Raw genomic sequence first — 17,876 nt, 5'->3', positions numbered from 1 at the left:
ATAAGAGAGTCAGTGAATATTTCCATCAGAGCAGCTGGCACCAGTGGGATTTTGGCACTTCAAAAAAGAAAGTCTTTGACAATCAACATTAAAATGTTATTGGTATTAATATTTTTGTTTTAACTAATTCCCTTGGTTGTACACATTTTACTTTGACGTTGTAATGAGGTTTTCCTTGCGTTTGCACTTTTAGTTTTAATTGTTCCTATACTGTATTGTGGTTGTTTGAGTTTTCAGGAAAACCGAATTGAATGATCTGAAACTCAAAATGCTCCCTGATCAATTTTCTGTGGACCTAATTGACTTCTTCAGCTCTCATCCAAACCCTGTACTTTACAAAATACTTGCAAGTTAGGCTGTGCATATATCTTTAAATCTACTATACATATTTATAATATTTTTTTTTTCTTTTACCGATGGCCATCACCAAACAATAACATGGTCGTTTATAGCCTCGCAATTAACAACGTTGTTATAAATTAAGACTTAATTTGAGGACATTGCATGAAGAAGGGAACGGGCAGTCTGTAAAAAGTATGAAATTCCGACAGAAACATAATAAATGTGTAATGCTCGATGGGTTTCTAAAACCCGGAATGACAGTTTAGACCGCGCAAAGTGACATTATGTTGGAAACTTCCCTAATTACAGCCACACGTGATCACTTTGACAGAAGGGCGCGTCGCATGCGGACGCGCCGTGTCCTTCCGCCGGAGGCACGAAATAAACTCGGCCGTTTCGCTTTTTTTTTTTTATTTTATTTTTTTTTAGGGATAAAACAATTAAATACGTAAGTAGTCGGTCGGCAGCACCTAACGGTCGCGTTTGAAAACCGTGTCGCGCGATTCTGCGTTCGCCGGCTTTAACTAGGCTGCGGGGGACTATAGCGCGAAGGCGGCAGGATACGCGTTGTAAAAAAAAAAAAAAAAAAAAAAAAAAAAAAAAAAAATCGCAGCCCGCTCTACCTTCTTTTTTTCCTTCGGTGGAGGCCATGATGGGAGCCTGAGAGTCCAGCTGGAGAGACGGCAGCGATAAAAGATGACTCCCCGGGACGGGACGGTTACACTCCGCGAAATGCTCTTCGGTCTATAGTCGTACGCGGCCGAGGTGGAGCCTGTCACTTTTTTTTTTGCTCCCAGATATGTTCTCGGCGATCGGTCGATGACAATGTTGAATCGTTAAAGGAGGCTTTTCTGGATCGAGAGAGAGAAAAAAAAAAAAAAAAAAAAAAAAAAAAAAAAAAAAAAGAAAAGGAGGTAGCGTTTAGCTATTGTTGCTAGGCTAGCTGCCGCTTAGCTAGTTAGCTTAGCGAGCTAGCTCCGCGTTAAGCGGCCGGTGACTTCTCTTGATCCTTCTCCGCTCGTCAGTCGCGGCAGCTGCCGCAGAGCCGTCAGCTCCCGGACCGTGTCTGGCATCTTACCGAGGGGTTTCTTCTTTTTTTTTTTTCTCTCTTTTCCTTTTCTCCCTCCCGAGGACAGCTGCATGTATTTTACTCGGGAGCGGGGGGAGGAGGTGGTGTTTGCAAAAAAACGTATCGGGAAAGCGGGGCCTGCGCGGAGGAGCAGAGCAAGGCCCGTCTTTATGATCCAGAGGAAGCCTTTCTAATCCTGAACCCCGCCGACAGACGCGCGGCTTTTTCTTTTTTTTTTTTTCGGGGGGGGGGGAGGGGAAAGAGAAGAAGAAGGAATCTGCGAGGACCTGCAACAACAACAACAACAACAACAACAAACAACAACAAAAAAATATATAATTCATCAGCCGGGTCGGGACCCCGAGAGTCGGAGACCCCCACCCCCCCCAACCCCCCCCCAACTTTGACCGGCCGGACTTTAGATAAACCTGCTCCCTCCTAACCCCCCCACCCGTCCGGACTCCTGTCACCTGCTACAATGGCTGCGATTATAAAAGAAATGGTCAGCCGGAACAAAAGGAGATACCAAGAGGATGGTTTCGACCTGGACTTAACGTGTATCCTTTCTTCTTGTTTTTTTTTTTTTTTTTTTTTTGCTCTCTCTTTGTGTGTGTGTGTGTTTTTTTTTTCTTTTCACAGCGTTGATCATTTTTTTTAATTAATTTATTTTTTTAAAAAACAACACGTGATTGGTTTTGTTTGATTTTAATCGCCGCCGGTTTGAGCGGAGGATCGGTCGAAAGGTGCTTTAGCTCCTCCGATGCTACTTCAGTTAGCTCTGGCTAGTTTCGGTCTCTCTCTCTCTCTCTCCGCTGTCAGCCAGCGTGTTTGAAAGATGGTGGATCTGTCAAACCAGCGCGCATTAATGTCACAGTCATGTCACAGCTGGAAAAGCCTCCACCACCACCTCCACCCCAACCCCCCCACCTCCCGTTCAGCTGGACACCGGCCGCCCAGCTTTGAACTGAGGTTGTTAAAAAATTTGGTTAGTGGCGTCTTAAAAAAAAAACACAAAAAAAAAACGTGTTTTTTAAATCATCTGGATGATTAAGTATTTTAATTCAGATTCGCGTTCATGCACGTGCATTGAATATATATATATAAGTGTGCTGTGCAGTGTTGAGAGAAAAGAGGCTTTCTGGTTTGTTGAAAACAGGATTGTGCAGATAGATGAACTCCTCACCAGCCTCCTTTCTCACCTGTGTCCTCTTTTGGCTGAGGATTCATTTAATGGGTTTCAAGAAGTCAAATGATTCATTTTTCTTTCCCTTTTATGGAGATAAGGCGATATATGGATATGCTGAGACCAGATATCGTCTTAGATTTTGAATATCACGGTATGGCGTAATTTATTTATTTATTTTTTTTTTTTTGGGGGGGGGAGGGGTCTTTTCCTGTATTTAAAAGCTGTAATACAGTAAAGGGATGAACTTACTCGCTGCTCTATTATATCCCTTTACGCGGTGAGTCATTATGTGCACATTACTGATGAATAATGATACAAAATGATCATTGTGTAAATATTTTTGTGAAAGCACCAATAGTCATCTCGGCAATATTGAGGTATTTGGATAAAAAAAAAAAAAATAAAAATATCGTGATATTTGCTGTTGTCCATGTCGCCCAACCCTGTGATGGTCATTTTCAGATGTAATAATTGCCATTTCAGGCCTCTCTGCAGGATGTATTACCGATGATAATAGTTGACCTGGTTCACAGTGCCGGGGGGGTCACTGATACTAAAGTTGGTGCTCTTTTGGTTGCTGGTAAACAAGAACAGCAACTGACGTGGTTGACCAGGAGCCATTAAAAGCTAAATGTAATGTAGGGTAGGTAGGTATATACTTTATTAATCCCCGAGGGGAAATTTTTTTAATGTGCAAGAAGCGCTGAGAGCGGGTCGTGGTTACAGTGAGGGTTCGATGCGCACCTGACTTCGTGTCGGGACGGGACGTCAAAAGGCCTCTTTGGCTATTTGAGTCCCGAGTTTGGTATTTGTGGTTTCAGAGCTGAATACAGTAGACGAGTGCTTGATGAGCCACACGATTAATCTGCAAGAGTCCAGCCTCACCTCAAATGTGAGAACTGGCTGGTTTTGTCCGTTAACTGTGAATGTAATATCGTTGAGTTTTGATCTGTTGGTTGAACCTTTTCACGTTTGAAGATTTCATCTTGACCTTTTTAAATTTTAATTTTGGCTAAAATGTATAAGATGTATAAGAATCAGCTCATCTAGAAAAGTGTGACTGATTTAACAGATCCCTATCTGGTTCCTTAAAGCAGGTAAAAAAAAAACCAACTAATTTAACAGCCCCAAATATTTTTTAAACGGACATGATTTGCTCTCGTTAGCATCAGTGTTGTGTTACTGACTTTGAACATTGCAGAACATTTGTTGAGTGTCGCTCCTCCTTCACCTAAAAGAGCAGAAACGTGAAGCCGAGCGCCGGCTACCTTGATTCAACACTCCCACCGTAGATAGAAACATCCTGAAGTGATTTCACAGAGCTGTCGGCTGTGATGTGTGCGACTGCGTCGCGCTGTTTGATCAGATGCTTCTCACCTAGTTTTGTAATGTGGTAACTCTCGTGTCATGGGTGTCAGCAGCAGGACTCTGCGGTTTGCCTCTGCAGCGTTGTGCAGGTGTTGAAGGGGGGGGCACGTCGCTCAAAAGTGGCATCTTTCTTTGGGCTTATGGTCTCCTCTTGTTCAGATGTGGGCCCTTTCGAACTCTTGCCTTTTATCAGTTTCGCATGGTGTCTAAAAACAATATGGGCTCTCTGCAGTTATGTAATGCAGTATCACAGTTCTGGGAATTGCCCTTAAAATAGAGTTGCCAGTGATCTTGTATCAGCGTTGCTGTCTGAGTGCTCTCTCCCTCTCTTACCCTCTCAACCCACCACCTCTCCTTTGCTCTTTTTTTTTTTTTTTTTTTTTTTTTTTCTTTACTACTCCCACTCCTGATTCTCCCTCCCTCTGCTTGTCCCCTTTCCTCTGCTCTCCTCCTTTCCTGTCCTCCCCACCTCCTCCTCCTCCTCCTCCTCCTCACTTAGCGCTTGCCGGTTCCCACTCCCCCCCCCCCCCCCCCCCCACCCTCTCTTTCTCTCTCTTTTGCTCTCAGTTGTGGATTTGGCGTATGCATAGAGCCGAGGCAGGGCTGGCTTTAAAGAAAAGGCGTGCCTAAAACGGTCCGATTTTCTTCTTCCTTTTTTTTTTTTTTCTTTTTTTTAATTTTTTTTTTTATATCCTCATACTTGGAACTTCCGTCAGGGGTCCCGCATATGCATTTCCTCCCAGCTGCAGAGACCAATCCCCCCTCCCATCCCCCCATCCCCTCCCCCCCCCCCACTCCCCATGCCCTGGGCTGAGGCTCTCCTGGGAGCTTTGGAGTTTTTTTTTTTAAAAACACTTAGAATAGTCTGACTGGGATCATTTTGCCTGTAGGTCCAAGGGTTAGAGTAGCCCATTAGATAGCATAGAAAACACGTATTTGGCTCCTAATTAGGTCTTCGAGGCATTAATGGACGGGATTATGGCACAGTATGTACAGATAGGCTACTGCGTTGAGCTTCAGGGAAAGTAGCAAGGCTGTATGCAAATGGTACCATAGATTTGCTATTGGGCTTGTTGAATTCACGCATTTAGGTTTGTGTCTTTTGGGTTTTGCATCTGCCGTCGCACAGGCGACCTCGGCTACGTTTTTCTGTACTTGCAGGTCTGCTGATTGAACAGTGAGCTGCGTGCGTGTGCGCACGCAGAGCAAAAAAAAAAAAAGGCTTGTGTTTATGTTGTTGTTTTTTTTTTTTCTTTCTTTTCGCATGTGTACTTGTATGCAAGCACACCAACAAAGTTGAGAATTGCACGCTTACGCCGAGGCCGCCAGCCGGGCTTTCTCACCAGAGCTGTCAGACGACGCGTGTCAAATCTTTCGGACCAGTTAAAAAGTGATTTGACTCCGGAAGAAGGAAAAAAAAAAAAAAAAAAAAACGTGCGGTCTGCTCAGAATGAAACAAGACACATCCAATTAGAAATATTCAGCTTTTCTATTTTTGATACCGTGGCACAGGAAGTGTAAGAAGAGGTTGCCCTTTAGTCAGTGGTTAAAGTGTGAAATCTAACAGCTTATGGCGACAGGCAGACTTCAGTTACAGGTAGGCGTTTGCAGCCGAGCCTCCAAGACACGCATGCCAACCGAATTATTCTTTTCGCTGCAACATGACACTGATGTGAGCCTTTGAGATTGCATGTATGTCGGCACCTAATTGGCCACGACATTTTCCATCACCCGTCCTGTGGCGAGACGTGGAGCCCCGTTCTGTGATGCGAACGCAGAAAAGGTGAAGTGCAACCAGAAAACTTGCCGAGGAGTCTTAATATGCTGCTTTCTGTTTGTGTCGCAGCGCTGCGCGTCACAAAGACGGCGCCGGCTTCTGCTGCACCTGCAACACGCGAGTCGCGACGCGGCGTTTCTGTTCGGTGAAACGTGGTTTTATTTTCTACCTGCGTGACTTCATGTCGCCGGCATTCGTCGGCGCCGATATTCATTTCAGTCCTACGGAGCTCAAAAGCGAGATAAGCTGAACATTTGCGATCCTCCCAATATAACTTTGGGCCTCTAAAAATACTTGCAGGTCAGGGAGCGGAGACTCTCCTCGTGCACCCACATGTGGGCCTGACTGAAGCCGGAGCGCTGTTACTCCCGTCCTCTCTGCCCGCTTCTCACTGTCAAGGCCATCTGTCACAACACGCAAACACGCGCGCACACGCACACACACACACACACACACACGCACTGATCGGCGCCCCTCGGTGCTCCTCATCTATCCATAACTATGGTGACACCCTCCCATCGACATTTGCTGAAACTTTGTTACGCTCGGCTGCTCGTCTCTGCATTCTTGCAATTCTGCTCTAATGGCAAACTCTCGTTTGATGGACTCCATTAAAAACACTTGTTATAAAGCTGTTAAAAACCAAAAAAAAAACAAACACAGGTGGACCTTCTTCTTTTGTAATTTTGAAGCATGTGGCGCTGGGTGCCTCGGTAAGGGCGCCTCCGTGCCTTCTTTTCTGAAAAGGCTTGATCTCCACAGGCGTTGCACAGTGTACATTTCCTTGACCCCCCCCCCCCCCGCCCGAACAGATATCTACCCAAACATCATTGCGATGGGCTTTCCTGCAGAGAGACTCGAAGGCGTGTACAGAAACAATATAGACGACGTAGTACGGTGAGTGACGCTTCTGCTATGAGATCATAAAAATTAAAAAAAAAAAAAAACGTTTTAAAAAAGGGGGAAGTTAAGAGAAATGCATTTTATTTTAGGACATCTTGTTCATTTTGCTGCGGCAGTTGATCTGATAATGATTTAATATTTGCGTTCTCTTCTGCAAACAGGTTTTTGGATTCAAAGCATAAAAACCATTACAAGATCTACAACCTGTAAGTGTTCCACGCACTGTTTGTGTCTGAACTGGTCTTTGTTTACGCACCGACTTCCTCCTTGTGATCACTAACTGCAATTTGTTCTTCCCATTTCAGCTGCGCAGAAAGACACTACGATGCTGCCAAATTTAACTGCAGAGGTAGGCTGCTTTACATCCTCTCCATGATTTCTCTCGGCTTTCACCTCAAAGGCCGATGACACCCAAGGTCGTTAAAAATCTCACAAAATGTTCGCCGTGTCTTCCTCGCCGTCTTGTCTCCGCTGACCCGTTTGCGGTGTGTTCCCGTCCACCTTCTTTTCTTCTTTCTTCCTCCCCCTCTCTCATTACAACTGTGCCTGGGTCTGCGTCCCGTCATGCATCAGTTGCACAGTACCCCTTCGAAGACCACAACCCTCCTCAGCTGGAGCTGATTAAGCCGTTTTGTGAGGACCTGGACCAGTGGCTCAGCGAGGACGACAATCACGTGGCGGCCATCCACTGTAAGGCCGGGAAGGGCCGCACCGGAGTCATGATCTGCGCTTATCTCCTCCATCGCGGAAAATTCCTGGAGGCCCAAGAAGCACTTGACTTTTACGGTGAAGTCAGGACAAGGGACAAGAAGGTGAGACCAGAGACTACACGCCGTACAGATCAGCTGTTATAAACAGGGCTGCGGCAAATGGTCACACTGAAGAAGCTGGTCCCAGGAAGTTTTTGGCATTTTCCTTAACCGATTATCAGAATAACTGCCCATTAATTTTGTGTTTCGGCTCTGCACACCGTATATATAGATATAGGAGTCGGTTTCACAAAAGCTATTTGAAAGCACTACTTGCAGGCAGATTGCTAATGATGCCCACATCCTGTTTTACCAAATGATTGCCAAGTATTAACCTGCATGTTGCAAATGTCCTGAAATCGTTTTTTTTTTTTTGTTTGTTTGTTTTTTTTGCCCGTGTTGCAGGGAGTAACGATCCCGAGCCAGCGCCGCTACGTGTACTACTACAGCTACCTACTGAAGAACCAGCTAGAGTACAAGCCGGTGGCGCTCCTGTTCCATAAAATGGTGTTCGAGACTCTCCCCATGTTCAGCGGGTCCACCTGCAGTGAGTCACGTTCGACTTCAGCTCCAAACTAGGGCGTAGGCATGCACGCCGCTGTTCAAACGGAACGAGAGCCTCGGATGTGTGGTGCACTGTAGGACCTCACCCACGCTACATTTTAGCTCCGTAGAGCAGAGCCGAGTCGTCCCGCGCCGGGCGCTTTAAAAAAAACAACAAAAAACCGAATCCAGTATGGCTGACTTCGCTGCGGTATTTTTTTGGGGGGGCCTTTCGACTAACAAGGGCAGCTTCGTGTTGATTAAGACCTCTTGTTGCTGCTTTACAGCGAGGCCAACTCATCCACTGCTCGCTTAAAAAAAAAAAGAAACAAAAAACCTGTTGCATCAGATCCCCGCTGGTCGTCTTAATGGGCATTTCAAATGCTAAGATCACAGGAAGTCGTTTTTTGTTGTTGTCCCCCCCCCCCCCCTGGCTTCTCGTTGAAGAAAAGCACACGAAAACAAACCTTTTTAAAGAATTTGTATTACTCGGAAAGATGAGCAAGGAGATGTTTCAGACGTGATTTTTCAAAAAAAAAAACAAAAAACGAATGTTCAGCTGTGCGTGCGAAGGAGCGACTTCAATAGGAATCGGTGGTTTCTTTCGGTTTTTCTGCGCACAAGATTCGGATGAATTGCGACAGAGCGGAGAGCCGCACTCCCACCGGGCAGGACAGCGGAAGCCGGGTTCGTGTGCTTTACCGACGCACAATCAGGGAGCAGCTCAAAGTCAACAAAGGGATTCGCTATTTTCATTTATATCGACGCGCAATAAAACGCCACTCGAGTCGCCGCTGTTTGCTTCGGCTGCTCGATCAGGAATATTTACATATCACTGCGTGTTTGCTCGGAGCTTCAGCGGCGCGGCCGCGTTGTAAAACGGTGCGCATGTAAACATTTGCTCTCGTTGTCCTCTCGCTTCGGTGGCAGAGTGACGCAGAAGCGGTCCGACTCGGGATGTGATTGGTGGTGGTGGTGGTGGTGGTGGTCGTCGTCCCAATTTCGAAGCACACGATGACACTTTTATTTTGGCGTCGCAGTTGAAATTTGTTTTCACTCTTCGTATTTTCACGTTTCACGTTAAACGGTTATTAGTGGTTTAGTCATGCGCCGCTTTGGCCGCAGGAGAACCAAAAAAAAAAAAAAAAAAAAGTCAAATAATTCTGCTCAAATGTGTCTCGAGTCACAGTGTCGTGCTCTACCTCTATCCGAGTTTCTCAGGTTTTAGCTGTCAGTCAGAAAAAGCTCTCCTTCCTCGTACGTGTCTGCGGCTTCCTCGCCCTAACACTTGACTTGTGCTGAGCAGCCCTGACGTATTGATTCTTCTCTTTCCTCCTAATTCTCCTTTTTAAAAAAAAAAAAAAGGGCCCTATTCTGAGTTTGACGTGTTCCCACACCCACACCGCTGCATTTCTGTTTTAGTTTTTAGCTCGCCACAGCAATTACAGAGAAGCGAGTTTAATAATACTGTCGCAAATAAGTCAACGCCACGCACTTAGAAAACTGACTTCTCGCGGTCTGTTTGAGTTTTCTGCGCATCGCGCAACACACACACACACACACACACACACACACACACCAGGTTCCACGTTTGCGCACCTCCACTTTAAAGCCACGTACTGTATGTCGTTGTTAAGAAAAGCTGTGCCGGTGTAAATATTTGTGTTTGTGCCTGCTGTTGCCGTGAAGCCCCCGCCGGGCCAGCCGGGCGCCGTTTGTGATAATCTCCTTCTTTCTCTCTAAGGGGACAGTACCGTTAAAAACAGGAGCGAGCCGACCCCTCAGGGCTTCAGGAAAGGGAATTGGCATTGGGGTAAATGAGCCTTTCATCCATTATTATTGTTATTATCATTTCACTCATTTGCTTTTATATGGCCCCAGAGATCCACCAGGCAGGAGCAGTGTGACATGTTGCCTGGCAGAGTAGGCGAAGCTCATTTCCAACTACCAACCCGCCGCGCACACACACGCACACACACGCACACACACGCACACACACGCGCACACACACCACCCTGACGGGCAGAGGAAAGGGTTAAAGCTCTTCATGCAACGTGTTTTTCTGGTCCAAGACCAAACCGTGGCTGTCTATTAGAATAGGGTCCCATGTCTCTGGTTCTGGGTCTCTCTGGGTGTCATATTTTGTGGTCTGTTACTTTCCCTTTCTCCTCCTTAATTTTAATATGACGTTTTACCACTTTTATATTGCTGCACTTATTGAGAGGTGGTGTGCCGCGCCGCGCCGCGCCACGCCGCGCCGCTTCTTTCAGTCAAACCCGTATAATAACACTGGTATCCTGACTCACTCCCTGCTCCTCTGTCACTCACTCTTCTCCTCGCGCTTTCTGCCTCCTCACAATCTCGCCCCTCGTCCCCCGCTGCGAACGTCAAACCCTTTTTTTCTTGCAGATCCTCAGTTTGTGGTTTACCAATTGAAAGTGAAGATCCACACGTCGAACCCGGCTCACACACGGCGCGAGGACAAGCACATGTTTTTCGAATTCCCCCAGCCGCTGCCAGTTTGTGGAGACATTAAAGTGGAATTCTTCCACAAACAGAACAAGATGATGAAGAAGGTTGGTTGTGTATTTATGTATTTGTGTGTGTGTGTGTGTGTGTGTGTGTGTGTTTAGGAGCTTTTCCTGTTTGCTTTAGTTTTTCACATTTCTACCGGCTTATTTCAGCTGTTGCATGTCATGATGTCCGCTAGGTCAAAGAACAAATAATAGACATTTGATGTTTTCTCACTTAGCTGAGTGACAAGAATTATGTTTTGTTTTTTTTTTTTTTTTTTATTGCCTTAACTCTCATAAATAATCCACAAAATGTGTTTGTTTTTTGTTTTTTTTTGTGCGTCAAAGCGTGATGAGAGCTCAGTCCTCTGAGTCGCAGGCCAGTTTTGTCCAAAATCTGTTACAAACGCATCAATTAGCCTCACCGATGGCACGCCACCCCCCCCCCCACCCCCCCACGCTCTTGTTTAGCCCTCGTTCACTGTCCCCCTGCTGCCGTACTCAAATGTGCATCAGTCCACAGCTGAAAATAGACCCCGACAAACGCGCTGCTGCCTCCCGTTTGAGTAATGTTTGCTAAAAACTACGGTAATCTCCTGTAATAGCCGGGTGTTTTAGGAACTTCCTGAGCCTTTTTTTTTTTTAAAAATGAAACTATGTCTCGTGGGGGAGGGGGAGGGGAAGGGAGGGGCCGAATGCACACACAAGGTCGGAAATATTGAGGCTGACGAATGCATAGTTGCTTCTGGTTTTTTTTTTTTTTTTTTTTTTTTTTTTCCGCTGGATTTGTTGATTAAAAAGCGAAATGAAGAATAGCCCGCAAAGACATTTAATGAAAAACCCACATAGTCGCTGTGGATGCTCGTTTTCTTTCGCCCAGTTCCTCATTATTTTATTCCCTTCTGTTCCCCGCAGGACAAAATGTTTCATTTCTGGGTGAACACCTTCTTCATCCCTGGACCAGAGGAGAGCGGGGACAAGATGGAGAACGGGGCGGTGAACAACGCCGAGAGCCAGCAGGGGGTACCGGGACCGGGCCAGCCGCAGAGCGCCGAGTGCAGGGACAGCTGCAGGGAAAGCGGCAGGGAAAGCGACAGGGACAGGGACTACCTCATCCTGACGCTCACAAAGAACGACTTGGACAAGGCCAACAAAGACAAAGCGAACCGCTACTTCTCGCCAAACTTCAAGGTAAGCGGGGACAGAGGCGGGGTGGGATTCAGATCTGGTATTAACAAATCCAAAACAGCGGGTATTTGTAGTCTCGTTATTGAACAAGTCGAGATTTGTAAACTTTTGAACTGATTTTTTTTGAAACGAGCGTTGTTGCGGAAGATGATGAAAAGTGATGAGGCTTGTTCGTGATTCTCCCGCTGCACAGACTGAAGCTAGCTGTCTTAATTTCCAGGTGAAGTTGTATTTTACGAAAACCGTGGAGGAGCCTTCGAATTCTGAGGCTAGCACTTCGACATCCGTCACCCCGGACGTTAGCGACAATGAGCCAGACCATTATCGATACTCTGACACCACTGACTCTGATCCGGAAAATGAACCTTTTGATGAAGAGCAGCACACGCAAATCACAAAAGTGTGAACTCTTTTTAAACAGGAAAAAGAAGAAATTATACACCAGAAAAAAGGAGAAAACTTGAATATAAACTCAAAAGAAGAACCTTTGTCCCTCCCCCAGACGGCAATAGAATATCATCATGTCAAATGCCAATTTTAGGGAAAAAAAAAAAAAAAAAAAAAAAAAAAAAGATAAATATCCTGACCAATATATTGTTTTCTTTTCTTTTTTTTTTTTTTCTTTTTTTTTTTTTTTCTTTGGCACGGCCATGTACCATGTGCGAGGTATTGACACTGTTGCCCCATGGGAAAAGGTGCTGTAGCTATAAAAAAAAAAAAATGTGTTTATATATATATACATACGTATATGTATATACATATATATACATGCATATATAAACAAACTTTTTTTTTTTTTTTGTGTCAAAGACAATGGAAAGAGTACCACAATCAGGAGACGGGAGTTGAGAAGTGTGGGAGAAGTTAGGATGATATACTAGGACTATGCTGCTCCTTCTCCTGTCTAAACCAAGGCCAGTGCTGCAGTCACTTTGTTTCACTCCCTCTCTTCTCCCTCCCCTTCCCCCCCCCCCCTCCCCGTTCTCCTCTCATCTTTTACCCCCCCCTCCACCCTTTCCCTCCTTTCCCTCCCTGCCCTCCATCCTATCCTCCTTCCTATATTCCTTTACTGTGAATGCTTCTTGTGCTCTTTGCAGGCTGTCTCACGTGACTTTTGGCCTTTTGTGCAGTGCAAACTGCATGCGGGCAGTGGGTTGGGGGTGGGCGGGGTTATGAAGAGGCTGTGATGATGTCTAAAGCATTGCCATTCCTGTTCCCACTGTGTATACGTTTTAAATTATGCAGAACAAGGCATCCCATGTAATTGTTAATGTTTTTTTTATCCTAAGATAATAAAAATATAATACACAAAACAGCAGGGAGACGAAGTGTTTGCAATAATGTCAACACTACATTTAAAAGGACAATGGTGATTTGCATGTACTGGAATTGGCGTCCATCCCTAATAAATGTATGCAATGTTGTCTTTTCTTAAAGAAACCGGCTTCGAGATGTGTCTTCTGCGTGGGGTTCCCCAGTGCTTTTGAGTCATGCTCGGGAAATTACATCAGAGGTTTATGTAATGCAGCTCTCCCTTCGCCGTTTTCGCTTAATGAAACTGCATTTTTTTTTTTTTGTGGGGGGGGGATGGCGAGAACGGCGAGAACTCGACACGCTTTGCCGTCGTCATTTTAAGCGACGGCACCCCGTTACTGAATTTTGAGCGCGAGACGGAGAGGGGTGCGCAGCGGGCCGGGGAGAGCGAGAGTGTGCAGGAAAGGCGCTGCAAGCCGGTGAGAAAAAAAATGCTGTAAAACAGGTTGTCGTCGCAGCTGCTGGAGCCGCGTTAACAGTAACTTCCTGCTTTTAAAGGTCAGCGCTGCAAATAGCGGGCGGGACCTGAGGTGGGGAAGTGATGGAAAGATTGTTATTAAAAGTTCAACTGAGGGCGAGGAACCCACTTGAAAGAAAAATATCACTGATTCAACCGGGGGGGGGTGGGGGGGAGGGGGAGGGGGGGGGGGGACTGAGCAGCTACGTTAAACGGCAAAGAAATCCGTTGATCATCAGCTTGGAGAGGCACTGCAGCAATTTGCTTTCATTCAAACTTAGACTGGTTAATTCACGCAGCTGAGCTTTCACTTTTCTTTTCTTTTCTTTTCTTTTTTTTTTTTTTGATTTGGCGTTTGTGCCAAGCAACGGCACGTTTCCGTTTCTTGAATTGATGTCAAAAGCAAACCGACCTCCGAACCCCGATTTAGAAACGTTAACATTTTGCGAGCCAAAAGCGGCCTCAACTTGGTGGCGAAACCCGTCGGCGTCGCGCGCGGGAGCGGGCCGCCGCTGGTTCGTCAGGGCGTTCTTCGCATGAAACGAGCGAAGGAAGGAAAAGGCTACCGGCCCGGGAGGAGGAGGAGGAGGAGGAGGAGGAGTGGTGCGAGGCCTCGGGTAGTAGACGAGCCCGCTTTGCTGGCAGGCTTGTGCAATTCCCCAAATGAAAGAGTAACAGGATTAACAGCCATGTCGCTGTGATAGGAGAGCAGAAAGTGGCAAGACCCTGGCTAAAGCATGGCCCAAAGTCTCCTGATAATAAAATGAAGTATGAATTAAACATATATATATATTTTTTTTTTTTTTAAATGTTCCACCCCCAGAGGCTGGCAGTCACATAATCCCCTTCTGCTCTATTAAGACTCGGTTCCCGGCTCTTTCGTGTTGATAGAGGCATCAAAGCCAACCAGCGCAGTGTCAAATGAGACGGGCAGCAGTCGCGGGGGCCCGGCTGTAATTGGCTGAGCTGGAAAGGAGGGAGAGACCGGTAGATTAATAATGAATGCCGCTGTGCTGGGTTGAGAGAGAGACCAGAGAGAGAGAGAGAGAGATGCCTCGGCTCTCCACGGGCGGACGAGACGAAAGGGGGAACGTGGAGCCCGAGCCCCGACGGTCCTCGCCTTCCTTCGCTTCCGATTCGCCCTCCTCGTGACGCGCGCAAACGCCGCAGCGTTTGTAGGAGGAATCTCCGCTTTGTGCGGTTTGAACGCGGAAGTTTCCCGCAAATGATGTAGGTCGCGTGTTACGCATCCAGCCGAACAGAGCTGCGGTTGCAATAACCGTTTTAGAGCGAGGACGCCAAAAAGGGGGCGAAGCCGTGTGATAGGAAATTTATATTGTTGCCTTTTGAAAATTTTTGTCGGTCCGCTTTTCGCACCGGGCTCGACGACGAGTCCGTTTCGAAAGGCCGCGTCTCGCAGCCGGCTTCGTGCGACTGCTTGACTTGGATCTCGTTTGTCGGGTTTTGTTTAGCCAGATAATGGAGAGATGCCCCCCCCCCCCCCCCCCCCCCCCCCGGCTACGCTGAACTTGCTTCGTAGTGCAGACCTCGGGTCGGCCCTGATCGGTGTACAAAGGCCGTAAAACGGGGCTACAAAAACGACGTTCGTTTCTGGGTTGAAGGAGGAGGCCGTGGAGGTTCCCTTTTTTTGATTGCGTGTTAAGATAATATGTTGTAATTTTAATCCTGCAGCGTTCTTTTTTTATTTTTTTTTTATTTGTTGAATAATGCGTCCAAGGAAAATGTTGACGTTCCAACGGCATCATCCCCGCCGCCCCCCCCCCCCCCCCCCCTCCCTTGTCATTGTGTCTTTTGTATTTCCTACTTTACGTTATCTGCCAGCCAGCTTTGCTGAATTGTTAGTTGTTGGCTTCTAGACGCCGGTGACGTCGTTGTTCTCTTCGCAAGTTCCCGTTGAAAGCGGCACGTGACCGACCGGTGCCTAGTCGGCAGCTAGCTCTGCGGCTGCAGTCATTTATCGCTTGCCAAATATTTTCAAAAAGACACGTGGATTGTTTTTGAGTTGTAACTCGTGAAGGCGAAACCGCGATACTGAATCAGAATTGTATGTCAAAACATCTGACGTGAACGTTCACTTTTTTTTTTTTTTTTTTTTTTTTTCCCCCCTAAGCGTCCCATGACCTTTCAGTTACTTTTACATTTTTTTTCTTTGTCTCGGCACGTATGGCCCTCCGTACATGTATGTACGTGTCAAACTGCTGTGAGACGGGGGCGGGGAAAGAGCTAACACCAAAATGCAGAGATTTAAGCATAGTATTATGACCAAATGAGGGGATGGGGGAGTGTCTGTGTGTGTGGGTGGGGGTGGGGGTGGGGGGGCGGTAGGGGAGGGGAGGGGGGTCAGTCTGGCCTACAAAGAGAAGATAAGCCCAAGCTGGTAACCCCATTTCCCTTCCATCTGTTGGTAGCGGTTGTAGAGCATGGCTGCACTCACCAGGACCTGGCAACCCATCCCCCAAGCCCTCTTTCTCTGGCTGACTGCACAGCTGTGTTGCGTTTGGATTAGGCCAAGAATAAAACAGGAAGTAAAAATTAAACAAAAGCTTAAAAAAACACACACACACACACTACACACACACACACACACACACACACACACACACAAGCACTGTAAATTACCAAAGACTCGGCAGCGGCGCGAGTGACGAGCTTGTGGAAAAAAAAAAAATGCACCCACCCACACGTGTAGACCATCGCAGTCACAAATACGCATATACAGTATATACTACAGTATGAGTGAAGTCTGCCTCCAAACGGTCCAACACGGGCCCAAGCGGGACCACAGGCATATCGTTTCTCTGTGCCCACACTCCTGTTCACACATATGGTCTTTTTTTTTTTTTTTTTTTACATGCTAACTGCCTCTCTCCTGGTGGTCTGCTGAGGCAGCCCGATCAGGGAAAACCCGCTCAGTCCTGCCGGTGTGAAGCTGCGAATATATATATATATATATATATATATATATATATATATATATATATATAAGTATTTTGCTTGTTAGATGACCCGCGAATGTTATATTCACAACACAATTGACCTCGGATGAGATAAAGAAAAACGAGTTTCTCTGATTACTTATGGATTCACCCCGAGCTGGTTAGTTTATTGCAAAATTTTGTTTTTAAATTAGTCTGTGACATTGGAGCTGGAATCGTTTGCATCTTTTCTTTGAAGATAAAGACAAATATTAAACCAATTACTGCTTTCATCACCATATCAGTTTTGGTTTTTTTTTGCTGTAATCCTGTACAACACTAATTCCCAAAAAGTTGCAACGCTGTGTGAAATATACATATAAACAGAATGTGATGACATTAAAATCATGTAAACCCATATTTAATTGAAAACAGACCAAAGACAACATATCAACATATGTTGTTTCTGGATCATGTTTATGTATGTTTTCTTTTTTGCATGGCAGACTTCTATTTGTGGATGCGGCGGCGTTCACAGACAGTGGTGTTAGGACGTGTTCCTGAGCCCGTGCAGTGATTTCCACTGCAGATTCATATCTGCTTATAATGCAGTGCTGCCTGAGGGCCTGAAGATCAAAGCCGTCCAACATTGTTTTTTGACCTTGTCCCTTGCGTATGATATGTCCAGATCCTCTGAATCTTGTAATAATATTATGTACCCCAGATGATGAATGATGATGCAATTCTTTTTAATTTTACATTGAGGAACTTTTTTCTCAAATTGTTGCACGATATGCGCACACGATCTTTCACGGAGCGGCGAACCCCCTCCCCATCTTCACTTTCCTTTCTGGGATGCTCTTTTTATACCCAATAATGTTACTGACCCCGTTGCCAGTTAGCTAATTAGTTGTGAGATGTTCAACCAGGTGTTTTGTTAGCATTACGCAACGTTTCCAGTCTTTTGTTCGCTCCCGTCCCAACTTAAAAAAAAAAAAATTGTTGCTGCCATTAAATTCAAATGAGCGTATGTTTTTCATATAATTTCTCTGTTTCAACATTTGATATGTTGTCTTTGGTCTATTTTCATTTAAATATGGGCTTATGTCATTTGCAAACATTGCATTTTGTTTTCATTTCGATTTTACGCGGTGTCACAAATTGTTTTGAAACAGTGTTGTAAATTTAGAAAAGTACAATCCAACCAGCAGGAAATTCTGAGGGGAAAAAAAAACCCTGACGTGAAAACGTTTTAGCTCTGTCGCATTTTCTCTTTCGTGAACTTCAAATCCTCTGCATGGTTTCTCATTTTGCGTGAATGCTTCAAAATAGCTCGGCGATTGCACACAGGAACTACGCTGAATGAGGAAGTGGAATTGGGAAGAGGGAGATGTTTGGAAACAGGCAGCTGTACGTACACAGGGAGCAGAGTTAGTTTAGCAGGCAGCGGTGTGTATTCGATGGAAAGCCGTTAAAGTGTTTCTCGTCATGAGTTGGACCGACTGTTAATGAATATACGGTAAATGTTTTC

General features: G+C 45.8%; 1 protein-coding gene across 2 annotated transcripts; it reads left to right on the top strand.

Annotated features, from left to right (window-relative positions):
• Window positions 1-962: 962 nt before the first annotated feature.
• Window positions 963-12,951, top strand: LOC138195296 (phosphatidylinositol 3,4,5-trisphosphate 3-phosphatase and dual-specificity protein phosphatase PTEN). 2 transcript variants are annotated; one of them, XM_069144590.1, is made up of 10 exons: window positions 963-1,968; window positions 6,555-6,639; window positions 6,807-6,851; window positions 6,951-6,994; window positions 7,219-7,457; window positions 7,800-7,941; window positions 9,682-9,750; window positions 10,347-10,513; window positions 11,366-11,641; window positions 11,859-12,951. In XM_069144590.1, the coding sequence occupies exons 1-10, from the start codon at window positions 1,890-1,892 to the stop codon at window positions 12,042-12,044; spliced, it is 1,332 nt and encodes a 443-aa protein (XP_069000691.1). In that variant the 5' UTR covers window positions 963-1,889; the 3' UTR covers window positions 12,045-12,951. The 2 variants fall into 2 exon arrangements, with proteins under 2 accessions (XP_069000691.1, XP_069000692.1); XM_069144591.1 differs by lacking the exon at window positions 9,682-9,750.
• The last annotated feature ends 4,925 nt before the right edge of the window (window positions 12,952-17,876 follow it).

This window comes from Embiotoca jacksoni, unplaced genomic scaffold (assembly GCF_022577435.1).
Source record: "Embiotoca jacksoni isolate LCO1_2020_lvr unplaced genomic scaffold, fEmbJac1.0.p SCAF_12, whole genome shotgun sequence".
Taxonomy (NCBI): domain Eukaryota; kingdom Metazoa; phylum Chordata; class Actinopteri; family Embiotocidae; genus Embiotoca; species Embiotoca jacksoni.
This window is presented reverse-complemented; position numbering and strand designations above follow the sequence as displayed.

Excerpts from the sequence above, each read along its gene's own strand:
- LOC138195296 (XM_069144590.1), top strand. The coding sequence starts at position 1,890 with ATGGCTGCGATTATAAAAGAAATGGTCAGCCGGAACAAAAGGAGATAC. Across the intron at positions 7,942-9,681 it reads GTTCAGCGGGTCCACCTGCA|GGGACAGTACCGTTAAAAAC; the intron begins GTGAGTCACGTT and ends TTTCTCTCTAAG. Across the intron at positions 9,751-10,346 it reads GAAAGGGAATTGGCATTGGG|ATCCTCAGTTTGTGGTTTAC; the intron begins GTAAATGAGCCT and ends TTTTTCTTGCAG.